This window comes from Macrotis lagotis, chromosome 2, assembly GCF_037893015.1.
Source record: "Macrotis lagotis isolate mMagLag1 chromosome 2, bilby.v1.9.chrom.fasta, whole genome shotgun sequence".
Taxonomy (NCBI): Eukaryota; Metazoa; Chordata; class Mammalia; order Peramelemorphia; family Peramelidae; genus Macrotis; species Macrotis lagotis.
The window spans coordinates 169,101,039-169,116,664 of NC_133659.1; the positions used below are offsets into that span (position 1 = coordinate 169,101,039).

The 15,626-nt window shown below is 47.0% G+C and overlaps 2 protein-coding genes across 12 annotated transcripts in view; one reads left to right on the forward strand and one right to left on the reverse strand.

The window, feature by feature from the left end:
* The window catches only part of LOC141513565 (gametogenetin-binding protein 2), a 169,480-nt gene that overhangs the window by 55,701 nt on the left and 98,153 nt on the right, over nucleotides 1-15,626 (reverse strand). The window lies entirely within an intron of this gene.
* The window catches only part of MYO19 (myosin XIX), a 47,010-nt gene that overhangs the window by 28,747 nt on the left and 2,637 nt on the right, over nucleotides 1-15,626 (forward strand). For 4 of the 11 annotated variants that reach the window (XM_074223529.1, XM_074223528.1, XM_074223531.1 and 1 more), the window contains 14 exons: nucleotides 106-182; nucleotides 1,444-1,534; nucleotides 2,022-2,193; nucleotides 2,331-2,404; nucleotides 4,320-4,441; nucleotides 4,703-4,816; nucleotides 5,102-5,278; nucleotides 8,589-8,735; nucleotides 9,208-9,315; nucleotides 9,550-9,620; nucleotides 11,033-11,136; nucleotides 12,133-12,308; nucleotides 14,569-14,698; nucleotides 15,462-15,547. In XM_074223529.1, coding sequence (XP_074079630.1) covers nucleotides 106-182; nucleotides 1,444-1,534; nucleotides 2,022-2,193; nucleotides 2,331-2,404; nucleotides 4,320-4,441; nucleotides 4,703-4,816; nucleotides 5,102-5,278; nucleotides 8,589-8,735; nucleotides 9,208-9,315; nucleotides 9,550-9,620; nucleotides 11,033-11,136; nucleotides 12,133-12,308; nucleotides 14,569-14,698; nucleotides 15,462-15,547 — 1,649 coding nt within the window. Of the gene's footprint in view, nucleotides 1-105; nucleotides 183-1,443; nucleotides 1,535-2,021; nucleotides 2,194-2,330; nucleotides 2,405-2,765; nucleotides 4,442-4,702; nucleotides 4,817-5,101; nucleotides 5,279-8,588; nucleotides 8,736-9,207; nucleotides 9,316-9,549; nucleotides 9,621-11,032; nucleotides 11,137-11,393; nucleotides 12,309-14,568; nucleotides 14,699-15,461; nucleotides 15,548-15,626 lie in introns of those variants that run through there. The other 7 variants (XR_012475824.1, XM_074223532.1, XR_012475825.1 and 4 more) reach the window with 7 other exon arrangements.

Genomic DNA, 15,626 nt, shown 5'->3' on the forward strand with positions numbered 1-15,626 from the left:
TGCCTCCTTGAATCTGAGACGCAGGAGTCCCAGAGGAGTTGGACTGATTCTGGTTGAATGTAGTTGAAGTCCATGTCTGATATGAATGTTTTGTTTTATTTCCAGAGGACTGTTTTGAAGTAACCAGAGATGCAATGCTACACCTGGGCATTGACCACTCAACGCAGAATAACATCTTTAAGGTTAGGGGAGTGAAAAATGTCATTTAATTGGGGAAGGAGATTAGATACCCCCTGGACAGGAGATTTTTTTTTTTTAGGGTTTTTGTTTTTTGTTGTTTTTTTTTTTTTTGCAAGGCAAATGGAGTTAAGTGGATTGCTCACAAGGCCACACAGCTAGGTAATTAGTAAGTGTCTGAGACCAGATTTGAACCCAGGTACTCCTGACTCCAGGGCCGGTGCTTTATCCCCTGTTCCACCTAGCCGCCCCGACAGGACATTTTACAGTTGGAAACACCTCCCTTCCCAACATGGTGCCTGGAACTTATCCCCTCTTGAGGTGGTAGGATCACCCAGTGAGCTGAGATGATTGGTATCCAGGGAGATGATGGTCTGTTTTCTTGATGTGTGGTGGCTGAGATGAGGCTTCTGCCAATGCCTTGGGTCCAGCCAGTGGGTACAGAACCCCTCTTGCTGCTTCTCAGTCAGCTAGTAAATATTGCTGAACAATCATTGAAATGAACAGAGCTGCCTGAGTACAGGTAGCCACAGCCCAGGGCTAGGCAGGAGTCCAGCTAATCTAGAGGGTCTAGTTACTGCTGGTCCAGTATAAAAGACTGAGACTCAGGAGCAGGCAGAGGCCTCAGGTCCAGGCCATTAGTGATTAGGGTCCAGTGCTGGTCCTAGGACAGAGGCGGTATGTCCTCTGAATTGTTTTTCAAAAAACTCACTAGAGGTGATTGGTCCTTGAGTAGCTTTAGAGTATCATGCTTCTGAGGTGCTTAGACCTGGGGAAGCTGAAGCTGATTTTTATTCTAGGTGTCTTACCTAAGTGTGACAAGGTTGTCACACTTAAGTTTATTGAAAGCATTAAGGCATCTATCTAGAAAGCAAGGTTTCACTATAGCTATCAAGCTCTTTCTATCTGCATCTCTACAGAAATAAGGCACAGACAGTGGTGATGAGGAGGGGAAGGGAATGACAGGCTCCCCAGCAGTGAAATTAAAAAAGCCTCATCTGAGGCTTGACCAAACAGAAGCAGCTCTATCAGCCAGCCTGCCCTGTAATCCCTCAAGCAAGGAGGCATCAAGCTCTTTCTTCACCCCCCCCCACAAGCCAGATGTCATAAGGTCCCCATATTGTCCAGCATTGAGTGGTAAAATGGGGGTGCAAGTGCACAAAAACTTCTGGAGGTGAGCCTAGGGCTTTGCTTGATCTCCAGGAAGCACTAGGTAGCATCAAGATCCCCTGTGAACTTGAACTCTCTCTTCTGCTATTCCTACAGATCTTATCAGGGTTGCTACATCTTGGGAATATCCACTTTGATGACTCAGAGGATGAATCCCAGGTTTGCCAGCCTCAGGAAGATGCTAAATGTAAGAGGGGAAGGAGCTCATAGCCCCTGCCTGGGGACCCTGAGAACTCAGGGTTATCTCCAAGAGCTGAGCTTGCATGCCAGTGAGATAGGACATGTCTGACATGGAGCCAGGGCAGGCAGGGAGGGGAAAAGGGAGACCATCTTAGGGGAGCAGTATTGAATCTGGGGAAAAAAAGGATGGGGAGAGAGGTGTCATTTGAAACCTGTCTATTGGATGTTCATTGCTAATGAATCCTGAGAGCATCTTCTCCAACCCTTCCACCTCTACCCTGTCTGCCAGAGTGAGAAGTGGGGGTGGCGATGTCTAATCATGGCTGGGGTGGGCCCTCCAGGCCCTCCCTCCCTCAGGGAACTGCAAGGGAAATCCGAGCTCCTTCCCCCAACTCCTCCAGGACCTGCCCATCCAACCGGGGCCTGGGGCTTTGCCACCCTCACAGACCCACAATCTGGCCTGAAGTTAATCAGAGCTATGGTCCACAAACCAGGTTTTGTGATGACAGCAGCCTCTCTGCTCCGGATCCCTAAGGAGGAGCTGCTGGAGACGCTCCGAATCCGAACAATCACAGCTGGAAAGCAGCAGCAGGTCTTCAGGAAGCCCTGCTCCCAGCCTGAATGTGAGACTAGGAGAGACTGCCTGGCCAAAGTCACCTATGCCAGGTGAGTGGACCAGCCCACCCCCATCTCTGGGCTTGCTGCAGTTGTGCAGACCCTGAGGAGACCCAGAAGCACTGCTCCTGCCCAGAGTGCACCCTTCCCTGGGCCCCTGCCCCAGCTCACATCATTCCCCTCCACAGGTTGTTTGACTGGTTGGTGTCAGTCATCAATGGGAGCATCTGTGCAGAGCCTTCCACCTGGACCACTTTCATCGGTAGGTATTGTTAGTGTTGTTCTGCCTCCTCTCTTCTCTGACTTGGCTGCCCTAGGGACCTCTCTTTCCTAGGGTCCTCCCTATCCCAGGGACCTCCTGAGGGACCTGGAAACCTGGAAAAAGCACTGACCACAGTCAGGAAGCTCAGGTTCTGTCCCAGATGGCCAGGTCACCAAACTCCGTAAGTGACCCTGGGCAGGCAAGTCACTTCCCCAGTTTTCCCTTTGGCATAAGGAAGGGTTTAGACTAGATTAGCTCTATCCACTAGCATTTAGTAAGCTTAGGCTTATTCTTGTGCCAAGCCCTGTGTTAAGTGCTAAGGATATGAAAGAAAGGCAAAAGCAAATGTCTCTGCCCTCAGGGAGCTCCCATCCTACCAGGGGAAACAACATGAAAAACAAGGTGTATTCAAGGCCTACGTGGAGAAGATGAAAGTTAATCTCGGGGAGGCACAAGCAATTGAGCAGACTAGGAAAGGCCTTCTGTACAATGTGGGGTCTGATTGGAATCTTGCAGCTAAGAGGTGAAATTGAGGAGGAGAGGGCATCTTCAGTGGAGGAACAGCCTTTGCAAAGGTGTGGCAGTGAGAGATGGAGTGCTGTCAGCCATGTCATAGAATACATGGAAGGTGGTATGAGTCTAGGTGATGAAGAGCTTTGACAGCCTGGGTCTGCAGTCCACCTAACTCTGCTCTTCACAGCTTCCAGAAAGGCAAGGGTGCCTCCTCTCTCCAAGAGTCAATGAACAGTTTCCTCTCCTTGTCCCTGCCTCCTACTTTCTTCAGTTCTATGGTATCTCTTGCCACTGTCCCCTTCTCTCCACTCTGCCCCAACCACCCTCGTTTAGTCCTCCTCATTAGTCTGTCTGGTCAGTCTCCCACACACTTAACAAAGTGGGAGAAAGCCAAGGTCTGACCGTGACTCTCTGGGACTCAGGAGGCTTCAATGACTCCCTACTGCTTTTAGAATACAAAACATCTTTTAAAATACAAAAATGCAAGGTTTGCTCAGCACTTAAAACCCTTCCCAATCTGACTCCAGTCTCTTTCTAAGCTGATTATACACTGTTCCCTTCACATGCTTCCTATGAATGACTTTACATTGTCCTGCTTCATGCTTTTGCCTTCCCTTGTGTCCCCGCTTTTTGAAATACTTGAAATACTCTTTAAAGTTTTTTGGACCACCTCCTTCAAGTGGCCCTCCTTGATTTTCCCAAGTTATGCTCCCCTCAGTTCATTTTTGCTAGTTAATGTACATATATTATAGGTAGGATACAGTTCCTTGAAGGAGAGTGGGGTGGGGGCTGGTCGGAGCCATCAAATGATTCCAAGGCTGTCTCCTCATCATAGGAACATAGGTTTGGGGCTGGCAGGGACCCTTGGGTCATCTGGACCAGCCTGTTTATTTTACAGAAGTTGCTGAGTGCATTGGCTCCAGATACAGGCCTCTTTTCACTCTCCACACCTTTGAAACTGTATTTCAATATGATTAGTTTCTTTTGTTTTCCTGTGTATTTTATTTTATGCATCTAAAATATTATTCCTTTTATTAAAGGGGTCCAAAATTTAAAAAAAAAGGTTAAGAACCCTACAATAGCCCTGATTTTGGGGGCATTCTTCAGTGGCAGAATGGGAGCTTGGAAGTAAACACCCTAGAAAGAAGCATGGGTGTCAGATGTCTGCCCTGGCAGGCAGAGAGCTAAGGTCCCCCCCTGGGAGTGCTCACACTGACTCTTGATAGCCATCATGCCAGGCTCATGCCAGCAGGCAACCCTCGGGACACTTGGCTTCAGGTGTTGGTCTCTGGCTGGAGTCTGGCAGCAGGTTGGGTCTCCTGGGAGACAGCTCACCCTCACCCTTTACAGTAACTATGTGCTTTCTCCCCACCCCTTGCTGGGGCTTCCTTCTTTACCCCAGGGCTCCTGGATGTGTACGGGTTTGAATGCTTCCCCAACAACAATTTGGAGCAGCTTTGCATTAACTACGCCAATGAGAAACTGCAGCAGCACTTTGTAGCTCACTACCTGAGGGCCCAGCAAGTATGGAGCTGTGGGCAGAGGGGTGCCCAGGCTGTAGAGTGGGCACAGAGTTGTAGGCAGGGATTGGGGGAGTGGCACAGGGAGGGTGGCTGGCCTGGGGCTGTGATCCTGGCTTCAGTCTTCTGCTAACAAAGCAGGGTCTCTTTCCAAGCTGCTGGCTTCCTATCACAGGAGCACAGGATGGGCAGCACATCCAGGAGCTCAGGTTGCTGTGCTCCCTTCCCCATACTTGCTCCCAACCCTGTTTTTCTATTGCATCAGGAGGAATATGCTGCTGAGGGCCTAGAGTGGTCCTTCATCAGCTACCAGGACAACCAGACCTGTCTGGACCTGATTGAAGGGAGCCCCATCAGTATCTGCTCCCTCATAAATGAGGTGAGAAGGGGAGGGGGGTGGTGTGGTCGCTGAACTGGCAGATCTTTTGAACTGAGTGGACACCAAAGGAAGTTCAGGTTGTAGTGTCTGCATCTGAGAAAGTGGGAGCTTTGTGGCCTGTCAGTGCAGTGAGGTTGGCCCATGACCTGCTGCCCTTCCAAGAGAGAAAGATGAAGGAAGGAAGGGAAGGGGGCAGAGAAGGAAGGAAGGGTAATAAAGGGTACAATGTAAATTTATACATTGTCTTCATCGTCTTCCTCACTGACTCTGACCCTTTGTGTGCAGGAGTGTCGGCTCAATAGGCTGTCCAACGCCATCCAGCTCCAGACCCGAATTGAGAACGCCCTGTCTGGCAATGTCAGCCTGAGCCGAAACAAGCTCAGCAAGGTCCCCAACTTTATCATTGCCCACTATGCTGGCCCTGTGCAGTATCAGATCGAGGGAATGGTGGAGAAAAATAAGGTCAGCAAACAGCAAGGGGAACCAGGATCCTTGGGACCCAGGACAGAGAGGGCAGTTGGGAGGGGAGGGAACAGCTCTTTCTCTGCAGGAGACTGGATGCTCTGCCCTCTCCTCCAGACAGGGTGCATCCTGCAGCAAGATCTCAGAAGCCATGGGCTGTGGGCTCACCTCTGGATTGTTGATGGGGATCACTATAGAGGAACCTTTATATAGGACTTTTCACAGAGGCCATCCATAGGCCTGTTCTACCAAATCCCTAAAGGGTGGTCATCCAGCCTCCTTAACATGGAGCAACCTGTTCTAATTCCCCATAGGTTCTACCCCTCCCCTTGGTCCTGTCCTCTGGGGCCAACCAGGACATATTTAATGTGCCACTGGGGTGGCAGCCTTTCAGATACTTAGGGAGAACTTTCTCATCCCCATCCAGATCTTCTCTTCACCCTTCATTCTTCATCTGGTCCATTCTCTGATTAGCCTACTCTGATTGTTCTCCAGTTTGTCAACATTTTTCCTAAAATATGGGCCCTAGAATTGAATCGGTGGTATAGTTAGTGAGCATTTATCAAACCTGTTCAGTGCCAGACACTGCCCTGGGCTCTGGAGCTTACATTCAATCCAGGATCATAATGTGTACACATAAAGAGAGGTACGGGTTACTTTTGGAAGGGTCAGGAAAGGCCTCATGAAGACAATGGTGCTTGAATTGAGTCTTGGAAGTAGCCAGGATTTCTCAGGGGTGGAGGAGAGAAGAGAGTGGTGCCAGCCTGGAAAGGTATGGAGCTGAAAATAGGAATGTTGCATTTGAGGAACAATATGAAGGACAGTTTAGTTCAGGGTCCAAGAAAGGAAATAATGTCTAATAGGACTAGAAATAGAGATTGGGGCCAGGTTGTGAAGGTCTTGAAAAGATAGAGGAAAGTATGTTTAATCTTAGAAGCAATAGGAAGCCACTGCAGTTTACTGAATTGGAGAGTGGTATGGCAAGACCTGCCCTTAGGTGAGGATCTTAATACTATGTGAGGGGCGAACTAGAATAGTGGATTAAAAAAGGGATAGATTCAAGAGATATTGTGGAGGTCAAAATGATAAGATTTGGCAACTGATTAGATAAGTGGAGTGAGGAGTGAAGTTTGCACACCCTGGAAGGATGAGTGTCCTCAGCAGACATAGGGGGAAAATCAAAGAGGGCTCCATGAAATACAGATGGGTTTTACTTCAAATATGTTGAATTTGAGATGTGTATGGGACATCCAATATGGAATGTCCTATAAGCAAATGAGTGACTATCCTATACGTGACTTAGGACTGGAACTCAGTATATAAATCTGAGAATCTTCATATCTGAATCATAGTTAATCCTGGGAGGGCAGGAAGAAATGAAGCAAGGGATTAAAAAAAAGAGAAAGAGAAAGCATCACCAGACTTAGCAAGAAGAAATCATTAGTATCTTTGGAGAAAACAGTTATAGTAAAGTTGAAAATTAAGTTACAAGTGGTTGAGGGAGTAAGAGAAGAGAAGGTAAGTAAATGAGAGTGTAATCTAAAGAAAGGTGAGAGCACACATTGAAGATCCTCAAAGAATATCGATGGCAAAGAATTTTGAGATGAAAAGGGAAAGAAAGAAGCCCATATTCCATCAAAGGATCTCCCATTTCTTCAGTAAAGTAAGAGGCAGAGTCCTCTACTGGGAAAGTAGAGTAAGAAGGTGAGACAGGCTTGAGGAAGAGAGATTAGGATTCATTTTTCTTTCTTTTTTTTTTTCATTTATACTTAAAGATTTTGTTTATTTTGAGTTTCACAATTTTTCCCCTAATCTTACTTCCCTCCCCTCACCCTCCACAGAAGGCAATATGCCAATCTTTACATTGTTTCCATGGTATACATTGATAGGATTCATTTTACATGGGGAGTGAGCAAAGAACTCATAAGTCAGGAGAAATAAAAGGACTTCCTTGTTGCACTGAAGCTGGGATATGAATTTATTGTATACTCAGTTAGCATGACTGTGTATCTTCTTCCAGCTCTATTCGACAGCACATGAGTAGCAGTGGATTTGGAGAAAACACAATCAGCAGTTGGACAAAGTATTCAAGATTAGAGGATGATGTAGAGTCCAGCTGGTTAACCATGTGACTGGGAGGGGTGATGGCTCAGGAAGTAGATGTTGGGATGGAGGGATTGGAAAAACAAGTGAGGTTGAAGAATAGGCTTTTAGGAAGGGGGAGGATATATAGGGAGAGGTGGAATGATAGGTTATGGTCAGATAAAAAGCATTTTGGAATTTTGATCATTAAAAATAGAATTCTGGTAAGTGATAATAATCTACAACCGTCCCTATGAGTGTGGCTGACATGGCCTGAAGGAATAGGTCTTGAGACTAAACTGAGGAGTTTGAGGAATTGGGATTTGGGGGAGTTGAAGAGCACATCTGTGTGAATGTGAACTTGCCCTAGTATTAGGGTAGGACTGGGGCAGGAGAGATAGGTATCAGACTTCTTGAGAAGCAAGCTATAGGCAGTAGTCACTACTGATTGGGTGGAGAGGCTGCTGAGTGAGGGTAGGTGGCACAGGGAGATTCTGGAAGAAGTAATGGGAGGCAGGCCCCCCTCCAAGATCAGTGTCAAGGAGGGGGAGAACTGGAGAGCAGGAAATGAGGGCCTGTGAGAGCCAGAATGTTGGAAGGAGCAGAACACAAAATGAAGGTAAGTTTTAGATAAAGAATAGGCCAGGGCATGGGGGTGGTATTTTTAGGCAGCTAGAAATTTAGTAACTTGGGAAAGTAACAGTTTGTCAAATAAAGTGCTTCCTTTGTGCCAGCACCTGCTGAGTATTGGGAATATTAATATAAGCAAAGCGGGGGGGGGGGGGGGGGGGGGGGGGGGCGAGTGCCTGCTCTCAAACAACGTATATGCTAAAAGAAGTCTAGAAGACAAAACTTAAAAGGAAGGTTGTAGGAGTAGGGAGGAGAAAAGAGTGGTCAAAAAAGCAGAGGATAATTGGGAGATTGACTAGAGGGGAAGGCGGCAGTGTCTCTCCAGATGGCACAGGAGGAGGATGTTACTCTCCAGAAGTCTGCTCACTGACTTATCTCCTGGTCCCTACAAGCCCTCCAAGTAATCTTGGCAAACCTGGATTTAGTTCCTGCAGGATCTTTGGATTTCTTCTAGTGGTTACTTGCTTTAAATCTCTCTGGGCCTCAGTTTCCTGGGCTTGGATTAGATGGCTCCTGAGGTCCCTATGATTCCCTAGCTCTGTTCACAGGGTAGGGGAGGGTAATCCTTGGTCATCTATTCCTTGTTTTGCCCCCATAGGATCCTGTTCCCCTGGAACTGACTCAGCTCCTGCAGCGTTCCCAAGACTCTCTGCTCCAGAAACTATTCCCTTCCCAAGAAAAGGAGTCAAATGACCTTTTGGGCCAGAGCAGAGCCCCTGTGGTTACTGTGGTCTCCAAGTTCAAGGTAGGTGGGTCTGGTAAGTACCCTGCCTTCCCAGTGCCCCAGGAGAACCCGCCAGTTGTTTAATGTGTGGAGCCCTGGGGGGGGGGGGGTGTCCTGGCCACTGGCTGGGATTGGGTGGGAGTCAGGGAGAGAAGGGAAGAGAAGATCCCTCCCATAGGAGGGATGACAGACAACTGTGACACTTGTAAGGAGTGCTGTCAATCTGTTCTACCCACTGAGTCTTGCTGGGGGAGCAATTGGAGGGGGGCACCAGTTGTCCAGGGCAGGGAGTTGGCTTGTGCTGAAGCATCCCTGGAATAGGCTCTTTACTACCCATGGATTGCTCCTTTGGACTATGCTTAGCAGTCCTTTGGAAGATTGGCTCAAGCTACCTCTAGGACAGTGAGCACAGAGAAGTTTCCAGTAAGCAAGAGGAAAATGAGGGCAGCTGCTGGTGCTCTGCCCAGCCTGGTCCTCCCTGGTACCTCCACAGAACTCCCTGGAGCAGCTCATGCAAGTCCTACACGACACCACCCCCCACTACATTCGATGCATCAAGCCCAACAGCCAAGGCCATGCCCAGAAGTTCCAGGCCCAAGAGGTGACTGTTGGGACGCCCTCCTTCCTCCTCTCCTCTTTACTCTTTTCCTCCTTCCTCCTTTCCTCTTTATTCTTTTCCTCCTTCCTCCTCTCCTCTTTCCTCTTTTCCTCCTTCCTCCTCTCCTTTTTCCTCTTTTCCTCCTTCCTCCGCTTCTCTTTCCTCTTTCCTCCTCTCCTCCCCCTTCCCCACTTTCCCCTCCTCCTCTCCCCTCCCCATCTGACTTATCCTTTGCAGGTCCTGAGTCAGCTTGAAGCCTGTGGCATTGTGGAGACAGTTCACATCAGTGCTGCTGGCTTTCCTGTCAGGTAAGCTCCAACAGATACCTGCTGTGCTTAGAAAAAGATGCCTTACAAAGATCAATAGATCCACCTAGAAAAGTGCAATATTAGTCAAGGGAGAAGAGAGTAGCCTGGAGGAAAGGGGAATGCCAAAAGTCGGAGGCTGCCAAAAGACCAATTCTGAGGCCATTAGATCTTGGGCGCTAAGAGAGTATTGGTGAGTGAGACCCCAAGGATGAAGGAGGCTGAGAGCCTAGCATACTGTAAGAGAGGTGGTACCACTTAAAAAAAAAATAGTGAAATTAGTAAGAGGGCAAGTTTTGGGAGAAAGATTATATAATAAACTCTAAGATTCAAATCAAAATTTATCCATGCCTACTCATCCTATGAGCCACAGTCCCACTAAAAAATTGGGGAAGGTTGCTTGAGTTGCCTGATTCACCTGTCATAGCCCACCTGTTGGGGTTCCTGGGTTTGTTAAGAATGGGAATTTCTCCCTATATACAAGGCCAGCAAGGAGGTATCCAGCCATAATGGCTGAAGGAGAGATATATGGGAATCAAGTCCATGATGGGCTGAAAGGAGATTGAGCTGAGGGGGGATGTGTTCTCTCCCCACCCCAGCAGGTTACACAGTGCCTGAAGGGGCCGATTGTAAACCCTAGGTCAAACATCCTAATCCCATGATTGGCCCCTCCTAGTGTTATTTTGGCAGCTCTGGGATGGATTGAAAAGGGAAAAAGTTCGAAGCAGGGAGACCAGTTAGGAAGCTACTGCAATAGAGAGAGAAGAGAAGAGAAGAGAAGAGATAGGGGCCTGAACTAGGGTGCTGGTCAGGTGGATGACAAGGATGTTGGGAAGGGGAGTCACGCAGACTTGGCAGTTGATTTGGATGTGGGGGTGGGGGGAATGAGGGGGAGAAGAGTTAAAAAATGACTCCAATCCCACATGAATCTTAAGCCCCACCTAAAATTTAAATCCTTACTTGAACTCTGTTGAGAAATTTGTGGCAATTTTCAGGATTAGGAGGGGTATTGCTGAGGTATACAACCCTGGGAATCCAGGGCAGCTCAGAGAGAAGGAGAGGACAGGCAGGGAGGGGGAAGCCCCTGGTCAAGTGAACTAAGGGTAGCTGGGATCACCCACAGGCCACTGAACTGCAATCTAGTTGGCATCCTTGCTAAGAGCAGAAATTGTCACTTCTTTCTGTGCCAGAGTGAGGGTTGTGGGCACATTGTAAGGGGAGACAGACCTTGAACAGTCCAGGTCTCAGAGCTTCCCATTTCCTACAGGAGCCCCCAGCAGCCCCAGAAGTATTTGGTTTTGCTTACAAAATCTCTTCCTCAGCTAGTCCTCTTGAATGCTTATAGGGTTATCGAAGAAATTCTCAATAATCAGGAATTCAACAAAATGACTGGCATGTTTCTCTTTGATTCTCAGGGTCTCTTTTCAAAGCTTCCTTGACCGGTATGGCCTGCTGAGAAAGTCCCAGCTTAGAGCCTCCTCCAGATTGCCCAGCTCTTTGCCCACAAAGGAACACTCAGGTGAGCACTGGGGAAACTGGAACCATATCCCATTTGAGTCTCTGCCGGACCCTGAGACCCTGGAGCCAGCATCCTATCAGGGTGGGAAATGATGGAGTGTTATGTTCCTTACCCCTGTAGGGAGCAGAGTGACTCTTGTGAGATTGTTGGAGCTCTCTTTTTGCTAGGGATTTATGTCACAAAACTAAGGCTTTTCTCTTGTCATCTCTCAGAGGTTTGTGTTTCTCCTTGCCTCCCCCCCCCCCCTTTCTCCATAGTCTGCCTTCCTGTCCTGTCTCTCTTGCCAAAACCACATTCTGGCCATTAGTTTTAAAGGATCTCCCTGCTGCCGCCTCTGCCTCTCCTCCACAGCTTCTCCCTTTGCCAATCCGTCTCCAAAGAGGCGATGGTGTTAAGTGCGGTCAGACTGATCAGGTAATTAACTCTCTGTCTCTGTCTGAGTCAGTCTTGGGTGAATGAGGCCCATCAGGCCTCCTAAAAGTGCTGTCATTTCTAGTGAATCCATCTTCTAGTTTATGCAGAGGGTGGGGGAGTTGCAAGGGCAGAATAATAAGCCCACTCAGCTCCTGTTCCAGTTGTGTGATGTGTAAGCCACAATGCTCTTGGCCCCAGGACTCAGCTGAGTTGGCTGGGGCACTTGGGTAAGATGTCCCTGTCTAATTAGGTAGTGGCAGTCTTGAGCCAGCATCCAAACACTTGAAAGAGAGAACATGATCGTGGCTGGAAGTTGCCAGGTACCTGGGGTAGACTACCAAGGAATGAGGTCAGCAGAATGTCTGCAGAGAGCTGGGGCTGGAGAGACTCGCTTGGAGTGGCCAGGCTCTCTCCAGATCCTCACCTAGCTGCCCTTTCTGGTCAGAAAATATGACATCGACGGAAGGTTCCCATGGCCCTGGGAGTCCTCCCCAAAGCCTGTTAACCTTGTGGACAAGCGTGGAGCCTTGATATCTGTTGGACCTGGTGGGCTAATGTAAGCCTCTGTCTCTTGGTCTTCAGGACAGCAGCCAACACCTGCAGAAGACACCATGCTGCAGTCCCTAGTCAGGGATGTTCTTCTGACTCTGCCCCCAACAGCTCAGGCAGCAGCTGCTCTCGGAAACCACCCAGAGGCCAGGCCAGCTCCCGGCCCAATTCACTGTGGGAGAACCAAGGTGTTCATGACTGATTCTATGGTAAGTGCCTTCCCCTGCAGCCTCACAGGTGAGTGATCAGAGGTGGCTGTACAAGGGAAGAATGAGAAGGAACCTGGAGAAAAAGCTGGTGAGACTAGGGAACTCCAGAACCCCTCCACATGGAGAATGCTCCGCTCCCCAAAGCAGCAAGACACAGCTTCCTTGATCATATTTTCCCTTTTTCACACATGATCCTAGCACCAAAGGAAGATCACACTTGTGCATACCTGGACACACAAACAAGTACTTGCCCATATAGATGCCTTCAGCCTAGATGGAGAGGTAGCATTTATAGCCCTATAACGACGACTAATGTAAGACATAAAATCAAATGCCATTTATGTGGTAGGCTCAAGGCTGAAGGCACCACACCATACAGATTGTAATAGTTTATGGGTGGGTGGGGGTCTTTCTGAAAGGTAATACTTGAACAGCACCTGGAAAGATCTTGGCATACCTGGAACCTGGGCTATTAAATGTGAGCATCTCATGCATTAAAAATAATATCCCTGTTACTTTGCTTTATTGTTCTTTAAGATAATGAGAAACAAGCTGTGAAGATGAGTTAAAAGAATGTTCCCCAAAAAGAAAGAGATGTTGCCATCTTCATTTTGTTGAAATGATTAGGAGCAAATGATTAGTGTAGAATGTATATACATATGCTGTTGATGTCCTGGGCTGATTTTGCTGAAATGGTTTGTTTTGATTTTTTAAAAATCCTCATTATCAGGGAAAGAATACTGGATAGGTCTAAGGTACATTGGAAAATGAAGGATGATATTAAAACAAAGGCATCAATAAAACTAAAAGAAAGCAAGAAAGGCTGCTGCTCCCTTTCATCTTGATGACACTCAGTCACGTCCTTAAAACCAGTCACCACCATCCCCCTTGTATCTTCTTGTGACAAAGTTAAACAAAATGACTTGCTTAGGACTGACATGAAGCACATGCAACTTAATTTTCCACCCTTGCAATTTACCATTTAAAAAAAAGAAATATTAATGTGTTTGAGTTATTGGGGGAAGTTTTTGCGTTATAATCATTTCCCAAATATACCTTGCTCTCCTATAATAAAAGAAACCATTTCAGCAAAATCAACCAGTCAACGTGTCTGACCAAGTAGATCATGTTTGGCATCTACAGTCCTCTCATTTAAGTTGAATTCAACGGCTTTTTTTTTTTTACCAGATTGTGATTATTGTGTATAGTATTCTTCTGGTCTGCTTTTATTTTTCTTTACTTTTTTTGGAGGCAATCATGTTTAAGTGACTTGCCTGTGGTCACTTGGCCAATCAGTATTTGAGGCTGAATTTGAACTCAGGTCCTCCTGACTCCAGGGCCAGTACTGTATCCACTGAACCACCTAGCTGCCCCAGTCCCTTTTTTCTCTCTCTGAATCAGTTTGTATAGATCTTTTTCCCCAAGCCTCTGAATTTCTCATATTCATCAGTCCTTAAATACAATAATATTCAGTTTTTAATTACTGTTTAACACATCTCTAATCCATCTAGAATCAGCATTGGCCATTATGAATGCAGTTACCTTTTAATGTATATCACTGTCTTCACTGTTCTGTTTTCTTCAGTATCAACTTCATGTGTTTTCCCATGTATCTGAATTCTTTATATCCATTGTTCCTTATGACATGATGATACTGCATTCCATTGAACTATCTTATTCAACTATTCCCAGTAGAGAGTACATAAAAATATATTTCTAGCTTTTTGTATTTACAAATAGTTGCTATCTCTGGGTTTTCCTCTGACTACCCACAACTAAAAACATCTCCAGTGTGAGCCAGCCACATTAACAGATGATAGCTTTAGAATCCTGCCTCTTTGATATGTGGTCATAGGATTGAGGACTTACAGGATGACATGATAAACAAATTAGAGGGAACATGGAAAATTATCTTTTAAATGGTAGGGGAACACTTTGTGACCCAATGGGGGAGAAATTACAAATGATAAAATGAACAACTTCAAACTAAAAAGGTTTTGTGCCAAAAAAAAATGCAGCTGAAATTAAAAGGAAAGTAGATTTGCAAGAAAAATCTTTGTTGCCAGTTTCACTTTCTAGATATGTAAGAAACTAAATGAAACTAAAAATAAGAGCCACTGCCCAACTGATACATTGTCAAAGCATATGAGTAAATTTTCTAAGATGGAAGGCTTAGTCTAACCATGAGTTCTACACCATCTAGTCAGGATAGAAACCTTGGTTGTCCTTACCATCTCTCCCCTGCCTCCTTTCCCCACAGCTGGAGTTGCTAGAACTTAGACGAATGCAGGCACTGAATAAGTGTGCTAGATGCATCCAGTTCTGCTGGCGACGGCACCAGCACAGAAAGCTGGACAGGCAGAGATGGGCAGCCACTCTGATACAAGCAGGTAGGACCCAGCCATGGGAAGGGGCTGGCTCATTGTTCAGGGTGGTGGGTCTTTAGCCAGAGCAACTTGCTACTGGTTGTGGGTAAAAGCTAGGTAGTCGTCCTGCATGAATGAGTCTCCTTAATCATCTACATAAAGTCCTCCTAGCAAATACTTCATACATGCTGCTCATTCATTCATTCTCCTAGAGATGGTCAGCAGGAAACAAGAGAGGTTCACAACCCCCAGTTCAAAGTGCAAAAAACCCTCCTGTAGAAAGTCTGAGCACCACTGGCCCCTCAAGTCCCTGACAGGAGTGCAGAGTGCTCTTTTCTTTATTGAACCCTATCCATCAACATTTAGATTGGTGACTCCCAAGGAGCCATGGCTCCTTGGTCCAGAGTAGATTTTCCAAAACCAGTGGCATGCTCTTTCCCTTTGTGGGTCACAGACTCAAAGCAAAAGCTCTCGGAAGCCGGCCTCTGAACTAGGCCAGGGTCTCATTTTACAGACAAAAACTGAAGCCCAAGAGAGTTTGTGACTTACAGAGTCACATAGGTAGCTATGAGGTAGGATTTGAACCCAGGACCTCTGACTCTAGGGCCACTGCTTTTCCTCCCTTCCCCCCACAAAAAAAATGTTGTTGGTAGGTGCCCAAGGCATCAAATGTAAGATTTCCCAGTAAAGTGCTATCACAACAGAAACAAGCCTTTGCAGAAGCAACTTCAGGAAGGCTTGAACAGCCCTTTATTTCCACCTTCTCATTTGTCACCAAACCCACCAGCTATTCGATCCTGGCTGACACGGAAACAGATTCAAAGGCTGCATGCTGCTGCAACTTCCATCAAACGTGCCTGGCAGAAGTGGAGGGTGAGTACCCCTGTACCCAGCCAGACAACAGAGGCAGGAGGGGGATAGAGGAGCTCTAGAGCTTCCTGGAGCCAAAGCC